Source organism: Priapulus caudatus, unplaced genomic scaffold, assembly GCF_000485595.1.
Source record: "Priapulus caudatus unplaced genomic scaffold, Priapulus_caudatus-5.0.1 Scaffold291, whole genome shotgun sequence".
Taxonomy (NCBI): Eukaryota; Metazoa; Priapulida; class Priapulimorpha; order Priapulimorphida; family Priapulidae; genus Priapulus; species Priapulus caudatus.
Window position 1 is genome coordinate 89,225 of NW_014577352.1, and position 17,802 is coordinate 107,026.

The 17,802-nt window shown below is 45.0% G+C and overlaps 2 protein-coding genes across 2 annotated transcripts in view; both read right to left on the reverse strand.

Moving 5' to 3' along the window:
- Nucleotides 1-2,377: 2,377 nt before the first annotated feature.
- Nucleotides 2,378-5,978, reverse strand: LOC106808640 (sterile alpha motif domain-containing protein 12-like). The gene is made up of 5 exons (XM_014811445.1): nt 5,862-5,978; nt 5,156-5,321; nt 4,733-4,799; nt 4,511-4,587; nt 2,378-4,073 (listed from the first exon to the last, which is right to left on the reverse strand). Exons 1-5 carry the CDS (start codon nt 5,901-5,903, stop codon nt 4,054-4,056), a joined length of 372 nt encoding a protein of 123 aa, XP_014666931.1. The 5' UTR covers nt 5,904-5,978; the 3' UTR covers nt 2,378-4,053.
- Nucleotides 5,979-8,392: 2,414 nt separating this feature from the next.
- The window catches only part of LOC106808623 (breast cancer type 2 susceptibility protein homolog), an 11,446-nt gene continuing 2,036 nt past the window's right edge, over nt 8,393-17,802 (reverse strand). Inside the window, exons 2-13 of the mRNA XM_014811415.1 lie at nt 14,244-14,431; nt 13,776-13,904; nt 13,187-13,459; nt 12,350-12,470; nt 11,734-11,916; nt 11,355-11,496; nt 11,014-11,129; nt 10,329-10,536; nt 9,820-9,919; nt 9,447-9,555; nt 8,799-8,993; nt 8,393-8,439 (exon numbers count right to left, since the gene is read on the reverse strand). Of these exons, the coding sequence (XP_014666901.1) occupies nt 8,413-8,439; nt 8,799-8,993; nt 9,447-9,555; nt 9,820-9,919; nt 10,329-10,536; nt 11,014-11,129; nt 11,355-11,496; nt 11,734-11,916; nt 12,350-12,470; nt 13,187-13,459; nt 13,776-13,904; nt 14,244-14,431 (1,791 nt within the window). The 3' untranslated portion in view covers nt 8,393-8,412. The remainder of the gene's footprint in view (nt 8,440-8,798; nt 8,994-9,446; nt 9,556-9,819; nt 9,920-10,328; nt 10,537-11,013; nt 11,130-11,354; nt 11,497-11,733; nt 11,917-12,349; nt 12,471-13,186; nt 13,460-13,775; nt 13,905-14,243; nt 14,432-17,802) is intronic.

The window sequence follows — 17,802 nt, forward strand, 5'->3', positions numbered from 1 at the left end:
TGTGCGTGTGTGTGCGTGCATGTGTGTGTGTATGTGTATGTGTATGTGTATGCGTGCGCACGCGCGCGTGTGTGTGTGTGCGTGTGTGTGCGTGCATGTGTGTGTGTATGTGTATGTGTATGTGTATGCGTGCGCACGCGCGCGTGTGTGTGTGCGTGCATGTGTGTGTGTATGTGTATGTGTTACTGTGTATGCGTGCGCACGCGCGCGTGTGTGTGCGCGCACATGTGTGTTTGTGCGCGCGTGTGTGCGCGCGCGCGTGTGTTCGTACGTGCTTTCTTTCACGCGTGCGTCTGTATTCGCGTGTACTGTATAGAATGAAGCCATTTTCCTCACGTGATTTCTAGGTTAGCATATTTCACATAGGTGATAGGAGACACAGTTAGCTTAATTAACCGCAGACTCGACAACATCAAAACAGTGTTGATTTTTTAAGTTATGTTCGTGCACGCGCATAAGCAAACACGGGAATCTTTGCGTGCGTGCATGTGTGCGTTCGCGTACGCCTGAGCCTGTGTGTGCGCGCGTGTCTGTATGTGTATGTGTATGCGTGCGCACACGCGCGCGTGTGTGTGTGTGTGCGTGTGTGCGCGCGTGTGTGTATATGTGTGAGTGCACGTGTGTGTGTGTGCGTGCGCGCGTGTTCGTACGTGCTTTCTTTCTCGCATGCGGCTGCATGAGTGTTTTTTCTCCGGCCTATAATAGTTCGAGTGTACTGTATAGAATGAAGCCATTTTTACCACGTGATTTACCCGTTGTGAAGGTGACATAGTACTTCTCGACCATATATTTTTTTGAAAGTGTTCTACTTTAAAATTTAGTTCGTATTTAGTATAAACTACACGACACGTGCCCGGGCGTTTACGAATAAAGAATAGAGATTTGATTTCCTTTTCAAGCTACTTAATTACTACTCTAATTCTTTACAGTTAATACTCGTAAATTTGTGTAATATTCTTACCTTCAATTGAAACTCCATAAACCACCACATCGGTGACTGTTCGTAATGAATGAATGATGCACCGAATGATGTACGTCCCCATTATGTACTGAAAACAACAAAAATGCGACGACAAGCAATTGACCAAATTTGTTAATTGAAGCAAACATAGATTAACTAAAAACGATCTAGAATATTTATATATTTAACTCTCTGTATCTTGTAAAATCTTAATCGAACAAGCGTTTACAAAGAAATATAATAGTTTTTCATTTTCAAGCTTCTACAATTAATACTCGAAAACTAGTGTGATATTCTTGCCTTTAATTGCAAATCCAGTGTGCACCAATTAACTACCACGTCGATGACTGCCCATACTGAAAACAAGAAAAAGACGACGACGAACAATTGACGAAATTTGTGAATTGAAGCAAACACATTAACGAAAAACTTCTGAAACATTTATATATTTAACTCGATATAATAATCTTGTACAATCTTAATCGAACAAGCGTTTATAAAGAAAGAATAGAGAGTTGTATTTCATTTTCAAGCTATATATATCTTGTAAAATCTAAATCTACCAGTATTGGCGTAGTTATGTTATCACGCGTATGTGTACTTACAATAGGCGCATCCGGTGAAATGGCGGGAAAAAGAGCAATCAGCGGTATATATAGCTTCACGTCATACTATAGCTACTAGCGACCTCTATTTCTCAAGATTAATGTTACCAAAAATTAAATGCTAGACTACATAATTATGTTTTGACTAGACTACATTTACTTTTCTTTATATATCCCATGATATATTGTACATCGTGCAGTTTGTGGTTGCTTTTGTGGTTGCCATCACACCTGTCATTAACAAGTTACCATTTCCGCCTTCTCTGCTTTGCCTCCTGTCTTCTTAATTCCTTCCTTTGTCCTTTTCTTATCTCTCTATTTTCCTGTTTTCATGCTTGTCAGTGTGCGCATATAATTATACATCTCGCTTGATATCTCTGAAAGGGCAAATATGTTAATCGCAGTTCTACCATCCCCGCTGATCTCTTCAGATCGGATATGCGTGTGTTCTATTTTCATTTAATGACAAAAAATATTTTTTAAACGCTCATTGCCTGCATAAATTTCAACGCGTTAATTTTACTTGTGCATTTCTTTCCTCACAAATTAGCCGCGATGGATAGAAACGTGTAGTATGTAGAATATTGCGATGTTATATATATACAGCCGTTCGCCACTGTTTAATCGAAACGTTACTCGTTGAATACATAGACTGGCTTCGTAAAATATAATATGTCGTAGTCGCTTTTGGTTCCCCTGTCCGGGAAAATGTGTAAATATGGCAAATGAAGGAGGCACTTTACTTTCATATATGCCTTAGGTGTAGTTTTCGCTATAATACACTATAAAATAATATATTTGACAGCACGTGTACGTAGAACGGGTTTATTTGAATGTTGTGAAAATAAATTGTACATAAGTTCATTCTTTTCTCACTTAGCTGATATCAAAACTGTAATCAATCACACAGCTATTATTAATTTCTGGTCATCGAAATTTGACAACCTTACTTTTCTAACACTGCATAATAAAGATATATTTTCTCACAAATAAAAAACAAGCAAGGGGCACGCCATGCACTAGCATATACGCACAGATACACACGCTCGCACAAGCATATAGGCACACGCAATCACGCACACTCACGCACGCACCACGCACGCTACTTTCGTATATAATATGCTTTAAGTGTAGTTTTCGCTATAACACACTATAAAACAGTATATTTTAGAGCACGTGTAAGTAGAACGGGTTTATTTGAATGTTGTGAAAATAAACTGCACTTGGGTTCCTTTCTCCCTTCCCTAACTTGAATTTTTCCCACATTCAAGAATTCAAGAACACATTTATATATATATATGGAACGATATGTCTACAGAACTGATTAATGACAAGACTTACATCACTTACATCGAGATTTCATGGCGATGATGATTGCATGCACGACAGTAATTGTGATTATTGCACTGACAGTGCATGATCAGTCATTGAATGTAAACCATGACAAATAGACACTGGAGTGCCCAATGTTTACTGCAGCCTTACAAGGTATAAATGGACAGTCCCGAGTATGGTCAGTATTGAGAGAGTAGACTGTATTGGAACCGTTTAGAAATCGACAATACTAAAACATGACATACACAATTTCGCACACGATACTGTAACCACTGATGGTCAGCCACTCAAAATGACAACACTTCACCACCCCTTGACCTCTTAGGTGTTACAATGAAGGGTAAATAAACATCTTAAATAAGTACAGAGCATTGTGAGCGACGGTTGCACACGTAAACAATGTGTGTTTATGCCGCAGGAAATAGTGGCGCCACCGAGCGGTAGCTCCACAAACTAAAGACGGCAAGTTACAATTTGCGGCGATCCCACTGAAGGTGTGGAACCATCGAGTCCAAGCTCTACCACCACTCATCAACTATGCTAAAACTACTTTCTCTTCCTTTAACTGTGTGAGGCTCTCTGATAGATATATATATATATATATTAAATAGCCTTGAAATTTATGCTATACATGATTTAGCCATGTTAAATTTTCTTAGCGTTCAGCACCATTCTATACAAAATCAATGAAGATAAGCAGAAGTAAACTACAGATAAAATCTTGGCACCTCATTTCTATAAACTAACCTGATCTTCAGACACAGTAATGCCTTCTAACACACCAAGTCACTACAATCCTTTCTGAACATTGCACGAGTATATCTCTATAGATGCTACACAGTCACCTACAGTATCAGGGCCCTCGCTCACTGCCACCTACTCTCAATGCTCTGCCAGTATAATTCCTTTGCCAGAGTACGAAAGGAAACCTGCCAGAGTGGAAAGAGACTGTGCCACTGCACGAGACATTTGCTTACATAAAACCATTTGCCCAGTTTTGGCTTCGACCTTCTAACTACATAACGTGATTTCTTCACCCAAGATTTCCTTGTAGCTCTTCCCTCTTTGGCACCACATTCGACTACAGATCCTTGCCTTGTCCAGCAACGGCGAGGGCTGGGAACTCTCAACGTGCTCAGCAGTGGCTGGCTGCTACCGCTGGAATATGCTGCCTGCAGCAAGAACAAAGAGGGAATAAGTACAGCAGCATCATTGCCCTCGCCGCCTCGTTAACACGACGCTAATTACTCAACCCTAGCTACATTTTCCGTTTTGAATTCATTACGGAATACACGCTTTATTCGTCACGATAACTGGCAGACAAAAGACCAATCCTGGGGAGTTACATCGTGTGGATTAGTTATGCTGCATTGAATTGCAGGAAGGAAAATATGCCAACTGTTAAAACTGCTGTGTTATATGTTATCACAACAGTGGCACTATGTCATCAATCCAGATGCTATTTTGACCCAACTTGACAACCATTACAAGAATATCGTGTTTAATGCCTAGAATCACGGCGCTGTTTCATCAAGTATGGACAAAACCAGAAGATTTAAGCAAACAGTTGCAATACAAATTACATACTAAAAAAGGCGTGGCATTCTACCTTTCTGCTGAAGAAGTTTCAGCTCATGTACATCTCTGTTTAGTTTTATCCGGATGATCTGTTTTTCGATTTCTTGCCTGGAAATAACACAGAGCACGTCAGTATTCAGAAGATATAAATAACACTCTTTGTTCCAACAGGGCTCTTTTTTTTTAAATTGTACATTAAAAGAATTACGAAATACTCTACACAATGTATAATAGCAACATAATCGTTTCAGACCTGTGTTCACGATCCACTATTCCCAACTGCTCCAATCTGTCTTCGTTCAGCCGTACTAGAACTCTCCCTATATAAAGAAAAAATCGAATAGAGAAGATAAGACGCAAATGCATAAAGGAACAGATCGAGCCAATATTTCATCTATTCTATAATCAATTCAACAGTCATTTACATCTGAAGCCTAATTCATTACTAAGGTTTGATGCACATTCATACTTTTCACGTATGTAATAACAGTTCCAACTTACCATTTCAGCAACTCCTAACATATGGCAACGTAGGCAAGAACAAACCACACGTCACAGTACAATTAAAACAGTGCACGAAGAAGCAGATGCATTTTAATATGTCACGTTAACAGATGGCCACAGCTGTAGCTTACGCAGCCAACAATGAAAGCAGACCACAATAATCGATGCATACCAGATATATCATTATCAAGAAATCGGCTGGCATACAATGCCTCCATTTCGGGGAGTTGTTTCTTCATCCACCGCACCACGTCCTGAGTAGACCAGAAGTAGACAGGTTTCTGTTTGCTCTTTCGCTTATCCCTCCCACTAGACGATGTGCTGCTTGTCGTGCTCTCCTGTGAACAGAATGTAAATTTTATGTCAATGGCTTCGGGGATGCAGGGGAAGATACAAGAGTGACAATGAAACTTGTCCCCAAGCCTAGTTTAGCACCACTGATTAGTTTAGCCATAGATATAGAAGAAGATCTTCTTCTATATCTATGGTTTAGCACACATGAGTAAACACGGTAGGCCCTATACACCCCACACACAGTACACCCTACTCTGTTGTGTTGAGATGCATTTGACATTATGATTACTAGTAATACTACATGTTCCTAGGCTAGGCTTAGGGGAGACATCAATTTTAATTATCTTAAATTGGTATTATATTCGTACTAGAGACATACATCTATACCACGTACACGGTTTAGGGAAGCGTAATTCAAACATAAATGGTCCACAATCCACATGACCGGATACCATAGCCGGATAACTGATTACGTTTGACGGAGTAGAGAATGGAAACTAAACATTACGATTATACGGATGAATTACGTAGGCATTCCACGTTTCGGTGCAAGATTGCGATCCACACGAATCTATGAAACTCACCCTTCGTTTTGACGTCGACATGTGTGCATTTTCGTGTGCCATTACGATTATTTATTGAGAACTGTAAGTTATTTCCGACGAGTACGCAGTCGACATTTGTTTGGTTTACGACGAACGCCGATCTGCACGCCATCTATTGGGAACATTTAGTCAAAACTTTTAGAAAGCGCAATAATATAATGCTTAATAATAGCTGCTACTTTAGCTGCTACAAAATTAATTCTGAATCATAACAAGAGCTAATATTAATGTATACATAATAATACATGTATATTATTGTATATTACATGTGTATTTTAGCAAGCGCAATAATATAATGCTTAATAATAGCTGCTACTTTAGCTGCTACAAAATTAATTCTGAATCATAAAAAGAGCTAATATACATGTACATGTATACATAATAATACATGTATATTATTGTATATCACTTGTGTATTTGACATTTAGCATTTACATTACGTTTATATATTGTATTTTACCAGCTATACTGTATTATTCAGCATGCGTGTGATTTATAAAGATATAAAAATAGACCATATGCCACTATGTAAAGTGAATAGATAATTTAACCTATTTTTAGCGTATACTAATATACGTGATAGAGCACACGCACGCACCGCACGTGCACGTGCGTGTAGCAGCACGCCCACGTAGCGTTCGCTTTATCATATGCTGACGAACAAGATCTAATATACTGCACTTTAGGAGAAGTATTGGATTCAATGCTAAGTAATGCTAATGCATGTATCGATCACGCGAAATTTGAAAGCACAGCATTAAACCCCAACATAAGACCAGTTTAATGTATGTATAACGGATAAGCATGAAACAAGTGTAGTATTTCTGATGGAATATTTACAAAATCAACGTTGTATTAAAACCGACAAAAAGATCCGTTCTGTATCACATCGAGTATGACGTGGCTGTTTTCCTCGAATGGCTTACATCTCTCGTTGGCTAACTACTGGCATTTACTCCACACCATCTTCGCTCGCTGTCTCCATGGCGGCCACTACTTGAGTAATCTCCTGGACATGCACAGGGGCACTGCGATATGGAGACCATCAGACGGGCTGTGTTGCCGCCCCGGTTACGGCGTCTGCTCGATTCTATGCGCCCTCAACTGTCCGTGGTCTGCTTGTCGTCTGAAGCAAGTGCTTGGGGGAGGACGTTCCCACTGTTTACGACTCTGCGAGGTGTGGGAGGGACTCCTGGGGGCTGTGAGGGACTGCCTGGGCGCGTGGTGAGTAGAGCTGCTGGGGAGCTGGGAGAGGACTGCTGGGGGCTGGGGAGGAGACTGCACTGGTCGCTGGGAGGGACTGCTGCGGCTGGGTAGGGAACCTGCTGGGAGCTGGGTAGGGCCTGCTCAGGGGTAGAGTATATTGGCCTGCACTAGGGGTGGCGGATGGCTGCAAAGGTGCAGGAGGGGCGCGGTGAAGGGGTGAGCGACATGTTGAAGGACCGCCGTCGCCGAACGCGGACTGTCCAGAGGGCTCCGCCGGCACGGAGTCGGTGTGCGAGCGCGGCGACGGCCGCGGCAGTCGGCGGGCGTCACGCTCCCCGCCGGCGGCCGTCCCGCCGTTCTGGCCGGGAAGGCAGATGTTGCGAGCCGATGGGCGGCGCGGCTCGAGACCCCCGGCGCGGCGCGCCCTCGCGTCGGCGGTCCCCTGCGCGTGTCGTGCGCGCCCCGTTCAGGAGCGAGCAGGGCTCTGGCGAGTGCGGGAAGCGGCGGCGGGCTCACCGAACCAGCCTGTCCGCAGCGCGCCGGGGACCCGACCGCCGACGCGCCGGCCGGCGTCACCCGCTCCGAAGACCCCGCGACCCGAACGGTCGGGGTCGGCGTGCGGGGTCACCGCGGGGGACGTGAGCGGTGTCCGGTAAGAGGGGCGGCCAGGCGGCGGGCCGCGTGATGAAGGCGGGAGACGCGCCGCGTCCGTGCTCGACACAGGAGGCGGATCGGGAGATGTCGCTCCTTGGCTTCTGTTAGGGAACTCGCCGACGTTCTACAAGAGATAGAGAAGAACACGAATCAATAGTGTAGACGTGTATTTGTTAATAGTGAAAAATTTGCGTAAAATAATATGAATATTAGAAAACTATAATATAAAAATATATATAATAAAACAAATATAATAATACATGAAATAAACTAAGATATATATTCTAATAATATGTGACGAGATACATACAGCTTTGCTGTTGTGAGAGAAAGAAGCATGATCGATCATATTCCTACCAACCAGTGTGGGCTTACACACAACAAGAGCGCTGCCATACCACTGGGAGCTGCAATTAGGCATGCGCCTCAAGGTCAGGCAGAAATCTAATTAATCGATGATTTAATTTAAGCTATATCGTACCAGGGAATCTCCGCACTTGGAGCTCCCTGCCAAACGTCGTTCCTAAAAGGATGGCTGCCAACGCAGAGTCTCCTGCTGCCAGAGTCGTAAGTTCTCTAACCGGTGTCACGCTCACGATCCCTGGACAGGTCACGCTCCGCGCCGACTGGTACGCTGGCTGAGGGCGGAGAAACTCCCCCGCACCCGCCTTCACCGTTTCGTCGGGCATCCCTGCCTCTGCCAGAATAAGATCAGAGTTGTGGATCACCAAGCAGCTTGAATTAATTCGGCAAATTAGCATGCTGAGGGCCACTGAGATTGAGACCCGCGATTTCAAAGGCTCACTGTGGCCAACTCAGATAGGGGCCAGGCTGATGTCAGCCAAACTACTGTCTCACTGACTGTTACACCGACTGTCTCACTGACGGTTACACTGACTGTCTCACTGACTGTAACACTGACTGTAATACTGACTGACTGGTTGGCTTGCAGACTGACTAATTAATTGAGGTAAGAACCAAGTATCTCAAACATCTATCCATGCTATAACACGCACGCACGCACGCACGCACGCACGTGTCCACGCACGAACACACCTGTAGTCCGCCCCAAAACTTCACTGCGAGGAAGTTTGCGCTGCCGTCGCAGAGATACGCCGTCTGCACGACTCTGCCACTTCCCGCGTCCCGGCCGACGCCACCAGGTAGCGCCACGTGCACCACGAGTCCGACCACGTCCACTTCATCGTGCGCGAACACTCGTGCTGAGTGTAGCTGCGAGAGGGGAACCGCCTGGAGCAGGTAGGCTCATTAATATCGTGGGTCGAGTGGCAAACAAGATTCCGATTCGGAAGAATGGAAGAAATTCCGATAGAATTCCAATGGAAGAAAATTAAAGATTTTATGAATGAGCCCAATTACAAACTATGAAAGGAAAATAGCATGAAACTTGTTCTTTTAGTAACTAGTAATAAAATAAACGCCTCTACTTTCCTAACGAGAGTTAAAAGACCATAGAAATTATTGCACTTCATAATAGATAACAAGATATAATAATAAATAGAATTGCAAGAAATAAAAGCTAGGCCCAGCAATACGTGGAGACACTGCATAAGAGTTGAATACATGTTTAGAGTAAACATTTAAATAAAAATTAAATAAATGATTAGGTCCAACACAGAGTAAGTGAGAGTTAAATGAAGAATTATAAATAATTAGAGGTTAAGTGTAGAGAGATGAACTTACGTGTCTTGGCTGATAGATGTCACAGAGGGTGTGCAGGTTTAATGTCATCTCCTCGTACCGCGTCGCCCTAGTCGTCGTCAACTGCACCGCAGACGAGGTAAATCTGGACCTGGCGTGCAAAAATACCGCGAAATCTCACTATTACAAAAATATGTTGCTTCTATGCAAAATTTCAACTTCAAGCAACAATTAAATAAACAAATTTAAATTACAACTTACTGAAATCGAATTCTTAAAAAAAATGCATGCGTTTTTATATATTGTTACTTATATACGCATGAGTTCACGGATGATATTTATAAATTTTAAACTCACAATAGCGATCGAGCAAATCACACGGATCAAACGAACCAATCGGCTGTAACTCACGCACCTGGACGCAGAGACGCCCAGGTAGAAGACACGTAGAGGGCGCCCCTCACTCAGCAGCTGCAGCAGCTCCTCTCCTGGTCTCCAAGCCGTCAGCATCGCATCTACAATAAAGGTTCCCATCGAACACTGCAGTAATAACCCCTGCCAACTTTCGCCACTGTATGTTGGCTTCACGAATACTGTCCTAAGATCGACATAAGAGCGTGAAGGCATCGTCAACGAATGGAATTCACTCCACACTGTTAGTAATGATTCATATAAATGAGCAAATCTACCTGCAATCACTACTCACCTGGTGACGAGGATACCAGGTAGATGGTATGCCACAATAAATGAATGTGGCAAACTCCTAATTTGCAACTGGATTGCCCGTGGGACCGTGATGGTGTGATGTTGATGCCACTACTACTAGCTGACTACTAATCAATCTCTGTTTCCCACCTAACTACTACTACTACTACTACTACTACTACTACTACTCATCTGTTTTCACCTGCAAGCACTACTCACCTGTTTTCTTCTGCACGTCGTGTGGGTGAACGCCGATCACTCGAACCCTGTAGAGCGATACTGAGTTCCTCCTCATGGGCATCTGCTGCTTCTCCTCCTCCTCCTCCTGGGCTCTCATCAACGCCTCCTCCATCTCGCCTCGCCTCCGCTCCTGCAGCTGCTGCGCGTAGGTCTCCAGCAGCGACACCTGGTGGCCGTCCAAGCGCGCCTGCGACATACATCACGACCGTGCGCGTCGGTAAATCACGTGCCACCGAATATCGACAAGGCAATAAAACAATGGCGAGGTGAAATCTGGAGAGATGCTAGGATGTGGGTTTGAAAGGGGTGGTGATAACTGTAGCAATGCTGCAAGATCTTCTGACTCCGTGGATTTGTTAGTTGGTTCCAACGTGAAGTTTAAGTAAATTAAAACAAATTCTGCAGCACGAGCATGTGTAAATAAATAGTCACTGTAGCAGGATCATCACCCCTGAATTTGTTACTTAGTTCCAATGCGAAATAAAAAATATTGAAAAAAAAATTATTCAACTAAAAAAATACTGCAGCACAAGCGTGTGTAAATGGTAACTGTAGTTTCCGTCCACGCAATGACGTTACCGGGTTCCAACGCGGGGGTCCACGCGGTCCGGGTTGTGAGCGTGTCGCACGCGGATGCTGCGAGGGGCACGACAGGACGACTCACCCTGACGATGGCCGGATCTCCAGCTTCCGCGAGTGCGTTGTGAATCTCCTCGCCTGTGCGCAGGGCTTCTATCTGCTGCCGCTCGAAGCCTCGCATCCCTGCTCTCCTCGGCACGTCTGCAATGCAACGTCGCCATGGCGACCGACGCAGCATAATCCAGTCCGTAATGTAGGTCGTGTCATTTTTTGCTCGTGTCGTTTGTCTCTTTTCACAATTTTTATACACACTTTTCAGACCGAGGTTGAATTTGAACGTGTTACTTTCTCTGCTTGCGTGATACTAGAATGCTTGTGTGAGAACTCGCTGAGAATGTATTAGAAAGCCTGTATTTGAACTGTTACCTTGTTTTTCCTGCTCCCGCAGTAGCTTAGCGTAGAGATCTTCTAGCTTCCTCTGTCGATGAACAGCATGAGCAGACGCCGCACTCGCCTCAGCTTTCTCACTCCTGAACACCGTGCTGCCATCTGGCATCTTCTCCATGTACTAAAAAAACAACGGTAGCCAGCAGATAAGCGACATGACTGCATTGTAACCTGCATTGTAACCAGGAGATTTTTTTAAAGATTTGTTTTTCGATTTTTTAGACTTTCATTCCGCAAGTCTACCGACAGCGAGTCGATATTTTCGAGAAACGTAAAAAGCCACAGAAAAAAATAACATTGTGGTCCAGTGCGCGCCTCGTTGTAACTATGTACGTAAAACTCTAGGGGTGATCTGCACCTGTAGTGGGTAGGTTCTGCATACGATCAGCTCCAGGCAGCTAACGACACCTCCGTCCGCGTACAGAGAGCGGAGTGGCACGGCGAAGGGCCGGCCTGCCCCCTGCTGGTAGCCGAGGCGTGAGTCCCAGCGCGCCCTGCGTGTCGAATTCGCCGACAGTTTCAGCGCGACATCGTTCGTGACCTGCAACATTTTACTCACATCATTATACTGCATAAAGTCCACAGCGTTTTCTGAGATAGAAGGCTCCCAGCCTCCCAGTCTCAAAGCCACTAGGGGTCGTACATTCGGGAGCAGATAGAGTCTATGTGTACGCGGAATCTCCGGGTTACGAACGTTACGATAGTTTTGTTCGTGGGTCATCAGCTGTTTGTTTGGAACACGATCGAGAAGTGTGAATTGGCTCGTATGCGCTGGTACAATGTGTCTAGTCGCGAGTTCTGGTATGTTTCAGGTATCTGGTAACAAGTATATGTCGGTATATACGATTTATTATGCAGTAGGTACAGTTTTATGCAATAAAATTCTAGAGTAAAGTATCCCTTTAAATAAGGCAGGGCATCGTGTTCGAGGATTTGTAACGCGGGGACTTTAGGCTGTAGGCAGAGACACCTACCTCGAGTGGGTGGCATCCGTCGGCTGTGCCGGTGAGCTCGGCTCCCTGAATGCACAGCTTGTCTCCCACGGCAACGCGTCCGGCCCGCACGAGCGCGGTCAGCGGGGCGTCCAGTACGGCTCTGCGCGGAGGAGCTGGTATTAATCATAGTGCTACTACTCGCCTTCATTTACAGTGCTTAGAGCACTGCTGACTATCGCGTAACAGAATTATTTTCATCTTTGTGAATTAACGAATCTGAATTAACAAAACCGAAACACGTGACAGACAGTGATTTGAGCTTAGGAGGGCATATATGTCCCACGTGGAAAATATAAACTGCAGAGTTGCATTCGGCTCTCGCGGCGGTTTCGAATGAGCTAGGGCAGCGCTTCTTAAACTGGTGAATGGTTCACCTAAAGGTGAATGGAATTTTTGGGGGGTGAATGAAACTTAAGGAAAACATAAGGAAATTTAGTTGCGGGTGAATGAAATTTTGTGATAAAGACTCGAGGGTGAGTGATACTGAAATAGTTTAAGAAGCACTGAGCTAAGGTACATATAGCGGTCAGCGGTGGTGGCAGAAGAAGTCGATTGTAAATGGGCATAAATCATTCAAGGGGGAGAGCGCTGCCGATTATCGAATAACAGAAGTCTTCGTGAATTAATTAATTTTAATTAACGAAACCGAAGCTCTTTCCTCCCGAACTCAGCTTCCTTCTCCGCCACGTTCCCTTGACCGCACGCACTCTCTGTCGCACCTTCTTCTTAATCCTCACCTCCTGCGTAGCAGACAGTGACGCAAGCAGGTGGCAACGCGAGAACGCGGCTGATGTTCAGCGATGGCCGTGCCCTCACCTGATGCTATACCATCCGTCGGTCAGTTGCACGCCGGCCGACACCGCCCCGGTCGCGGGGGTCGCTCCCTGGACGCCGGCATCCGACCGTGAGAGAACGGTCGCCGCGCGATCCACGAGAGAGGGCGCCACTGAGCTGACGCAGAGCACCATGGTCTTGCCGGGCGCGTCGTCCCGCTCGGTGATTCGCCGCAGGGTCGGCCGCGTCGCCGCGTCGATCTCAACGTCGTACCGGTACTTGAGCTGGTGCATCACGACATCCGGAGTCAGGCACCTGCGTGGATGCACGCACGTTACCACGGTAACAGTCGCTGGCTCGTGGAAGTCAAGGATGCACGTAACCACGGTAACAGTCGCTGGCTCGTGGAAGTGAGGTAAGCTCGAGCCAATGGCGTGGCGAACCGAATTTAAGTCACATGTGATCGGCTGACATTACATGAAGAATAGATCAATTGACACTGCATAAAAAAACTGACATGATCAGATACGTTTATATTCACATATATATATATAATATCAGGAGTGTATAATATAGACTTAAGATATAGATATTTATTATTAGATTATTATAGATATAATATCTTACATACCAGCCTGCAAACTGCTGCGGAAAAGCCACTTCTAGTGCTGCTAGCTTCCACACGATCCACCGGTAATGGTTGTACACCCAGCGCATGGAGATGAGCTTTGGGTCTACACCTGGGCTGTCCATCAGGGCCCTGGGAAGCGTGATTATACCAAGTCACACACAGGTACAGAAAACACAATCCGTATTATTGGGCGAGACAACAGCAGCCAACAGCAGCAAGCAGCAGCGACTACAGCAACTACAGCAACAAGAGCAACGACGCAACAAGCAACAACCACGCAACAGCGTGTAGTATTAACATACTACGCGATATTCTAAACGTGATATAAATCATAAAAATCTAGAATCTCTAAACATCTAAGAAGTACGCGTGGAATCGGAAGCAGCATGCTTCTATCCCTACGCTAGCAACGAGAAATGACAAGAGTCGCTTCATCCGGTAATTACTATTTATCAATTAATCCCACACCTGCAGAACTCCTGCTTGCCTACGGTGCTATCGACTGCGAAAACAAGCAGCGCGCCGTCAGCTATCCTAGCGCCCTCTGCATTATCACACAGCGCTCGGCTGAAGTGCTCCAAACAGTTGAATCGATATTCTTCGGCCGATGCAGAGGTTACCGAGAGAGTGACGGTGCTGCCACCGCACGACTCGAACTGTGAACGTGTGAGAAGTAGCAGATGAACACAAAGGGAGTCCTCTAAAAAGCAAAATTTCATCATTCTATTCTATCCATTCAAGGTCAATCTAATCTTCGACTTCTTGATCTAAAAATATTTTTGCATGATCTAGCACATCGTGTGTGAATGAAGATTGCTTGCATATATACTTAAATGAATAGATTTTCTTACTTTTATATTTCTTATTATATATTATTTTACATTTATTTCTTATTTTATTATTGTTTAGCAGACATACAAATTGGAGCTTCATTTTCCGCAAGCAGTTAAACTAGTATGTAAGTTGCTAACTGTAACCTAATAATATGTGACCGAGATACATACAGCTTTGCTGTTGTGAGAGAAAAACATGATCGATCATATTCATACACAACCAGTGTGGATACAATACACAACAGCCTGCATACACTGATCTGCATTAGCATCGGCCTCAAGGTCACAGAAATCTAATTAATCGATAGATTAATTTAACATATCGTTACCGATATCTCCGACTTGAGCTCCTCCAACGCGATTCTAAGATGGCCGCCACGAGGTCTCGTGCTGCAAGTGGTCAATTCTCCCGCGTTCACGCTCACGATCCTGGACAGGTCACCTCCGCGCCACTGGACGCTGCTCAAGGCGAGAAACTCCCCCGCCTTCACCGTGTCGTCCAATCCCTGGCTCTGCAGAATAAGATCAGAGTTGTGATCACAAGCAGCTGAATTAATTCGGCAAATTAGCATCTGAGGCACTGATGAGACCCGATTACAAAGGCTCACTGTTGCACTCAATAGGGGCACTGATGTCAAGCCAACTACTGTCTCACTGACTGTTACACTGACTGTCTCACTGACTGTTACACTGACTGTTACACTGACTGTAACACTGACTGTAATACTGACTGACTGGTTGGCTTGCAGACTGACTAATTAATTGAGGTAAGAACCAAGTATCTCAAACATCTATCCATGCTATAACACACACGCACGCACGCACGTGCACATGCGTGTACACACGCACGTAGCGTTCGCTATCATATGCTACGACAAGATTCTATAACTGCACTTGTAGAGAAGTATTGATCATGCTATATGCAATGCATGTATGATCACCAAATTTTGAAACACAGCATTATACAAATGAACAGTTTATGTATGTAAAATAATAACAATTATATTTCTGATCAATATTTACAAAATCAACGTTGATTAAACGACAAAAATCTCGTATCACATCGAGTATACGTGGTGTTTTCTCGATGGCTTACATCTCTCGTTGCTACTACTGCATTTACTCCACACCATTTCGCTCGCTGTCTCTGCGCCACTCTGAAGTATCTCCTACATGCACAGGGGGCACTGCGATAGGAGAGCCATCAGACGGGCTGTGGTTGCCCGGGTTACGGCGTCTGCTCGACCTACGCCTCAACTTCCGTGGGTTTGTTGTCGTTGAAGCAAGTGGCTTGGAACAGTTCCCACTGTTAGACTGCTGGGGGGTGGGGAGGGACTGCTGGGGGCAACATAGCTTGCAGTTAGCAACTTACATACTAGATAAGCGCTCATAATACATACCAATAACATATATCATAACATATATCATAATACAGTGCGTTCGCGCACATAGGTTACAGTTAGCAACTTACATACTAGATAACCGCTCATAATACATAACCATAACATATATCATAACATATATCATAATACAGTGCGTTCGCGCACGTAGGTTACAGTTAGCAACTTACATACTAGTTTAACTGCTTGCGGAAAATGAAGCTCACATTTGTATGTCTGCTAAACAATAATAAAATAAGAAATAAATGTAAAATAATATATAATAGAGAATATAAAATAAGAAAATCTATTCATTTAAGTATATGCAAGCAATCTTCATTCACACACGATGTGCTAGATCATGCAGAATATTTTTAGATCAAGAAGTCGAGATTAGATTGACCTTGAATGGATAGAATAGAAATGATGAATTTTGCTTTTTAGAGGACTCCTGTGTGTTCATCTGCTACTTCTCACACGTTCACAGTTCGAGTCGTGCGGTGGCAGCACCGTCACTCTCTCGGTAACTCTGCTCATCGGCCGAAGAATATGATTCAACTGTTTGGAGCACTTCAGGCAGACGAGCGCTGTGTGATAATGCAGAGGGCGCTAGGCTAGCTGACGGCGCGCTGCTTTGTCTTCGCAGTCGATAGCACCGTAGGCAAGCAGGGTTCTGGCAGGTGTGGGATTAATTGATAAATAGTAATTACCGGATGAAGCGACTCTTGTCATTTCCTCGTTGCTAGCGTAGTGATAGAAGCATGCGCCTTCCGATCACGCGTACTTCTTAGATGTTTAGAGATTCTAGATTTTTATGATTTATATATCACGTTTAGAATATCGCGTAGTATGTTAATACTACACGCTGTTGCGTGGTTGTTGCTCGTTGCCGTCGTCCTTGCTGTTGTTGCTGTAGTCGCTGCTGCTTGCTGCTGTTGCTGCTGTGTCTCGGCCTAATAATACGGATTGTGTTTTCTGTACCTGTGTGTGAGCATGGTATAATCACGCTTCCCAGGGGCCCTGATGGACAGCCAGGTGTAAGACAAAAGCTCATCTCCCATGCGCTGGCGTGGTACAACCATTACCGGTGATCGTGTGGAAAGCTAGCCAGCACTAGAAGTGGCTTTTCCGCAGCAGTTTGCAGGCTGGTATGTACGCTATTATATCTATAATAATCTAATAATAATATCTAGTCTATATTATACACTCCTGATATTATATATATATATGTGAATATAAACGTATCTGATCATGTCAGTTTTTTTTATGCAGTGTCAATTGATCTATTCTTCATGTAATGTCAGCCGATCACATGTGACTTTAAATTCGGTTCGCCACGCCATTGGCTCGAGCTTACCTCACTTCCACGAGCAGCGACTGTTACCGTGGTTACGTGCATCCTTGACTTCCACGCGCCAGCGACTGTTACCGTTGCTGTGTAACGGTGCGTCAGCATCACGCAGGTGTCTGACTCCGGATGTCGTGACATGCACCAGCTCAAGTACCGGTACGAGTTGAGATCGACGCGGCACGCGGCCGACCCTGCGGCGAATCACGAGCGGGACGACGCGCCCGGCAAGAACCATGGTGCTCTGCGTCACTGTCAGTGGCGGCCCTTTCCTCGTGGATCGCGCGGCGACCGTTCTCTCAGCGGTCGGATGACGGCGTCCAGGGAGGCGACCCCCGCGACCGGGCGGCTGTCGGGCCGGTGCCGACTGACGACGATGGTCTACGATCAAGGTGAGGGCACGGCCATCGCTGAACATCAGGCCGCGCTGTGTAACGCGTTCTCGCTAGCTTGCACATGCTGCGCTC

Bases quoted from the DNA above. Each gene is read 5' to 3' on its own strand.
- LOC106808640 (XM_014811445.1), bottom strand. From the start codon at position 5,903: ATGGCACACGAAAATGCACACATGTCGACGTCAAAACGAAGG. The intron at 5,322-5,861 runs GTGAGTTTCATA...TTCTGTTCACAG, and splicing joins TGTCGACGTCAAAACGAAGG to GAGAGCACGACAAGCAGCAC. The intron at 4,074-4,510 runs GTAGAATGCCAC...TTCTTGCTGCAG, and splicing joins GAAACTTCTTCAGCAGAAAG to GCAGCATATTCCAGCGGTAG.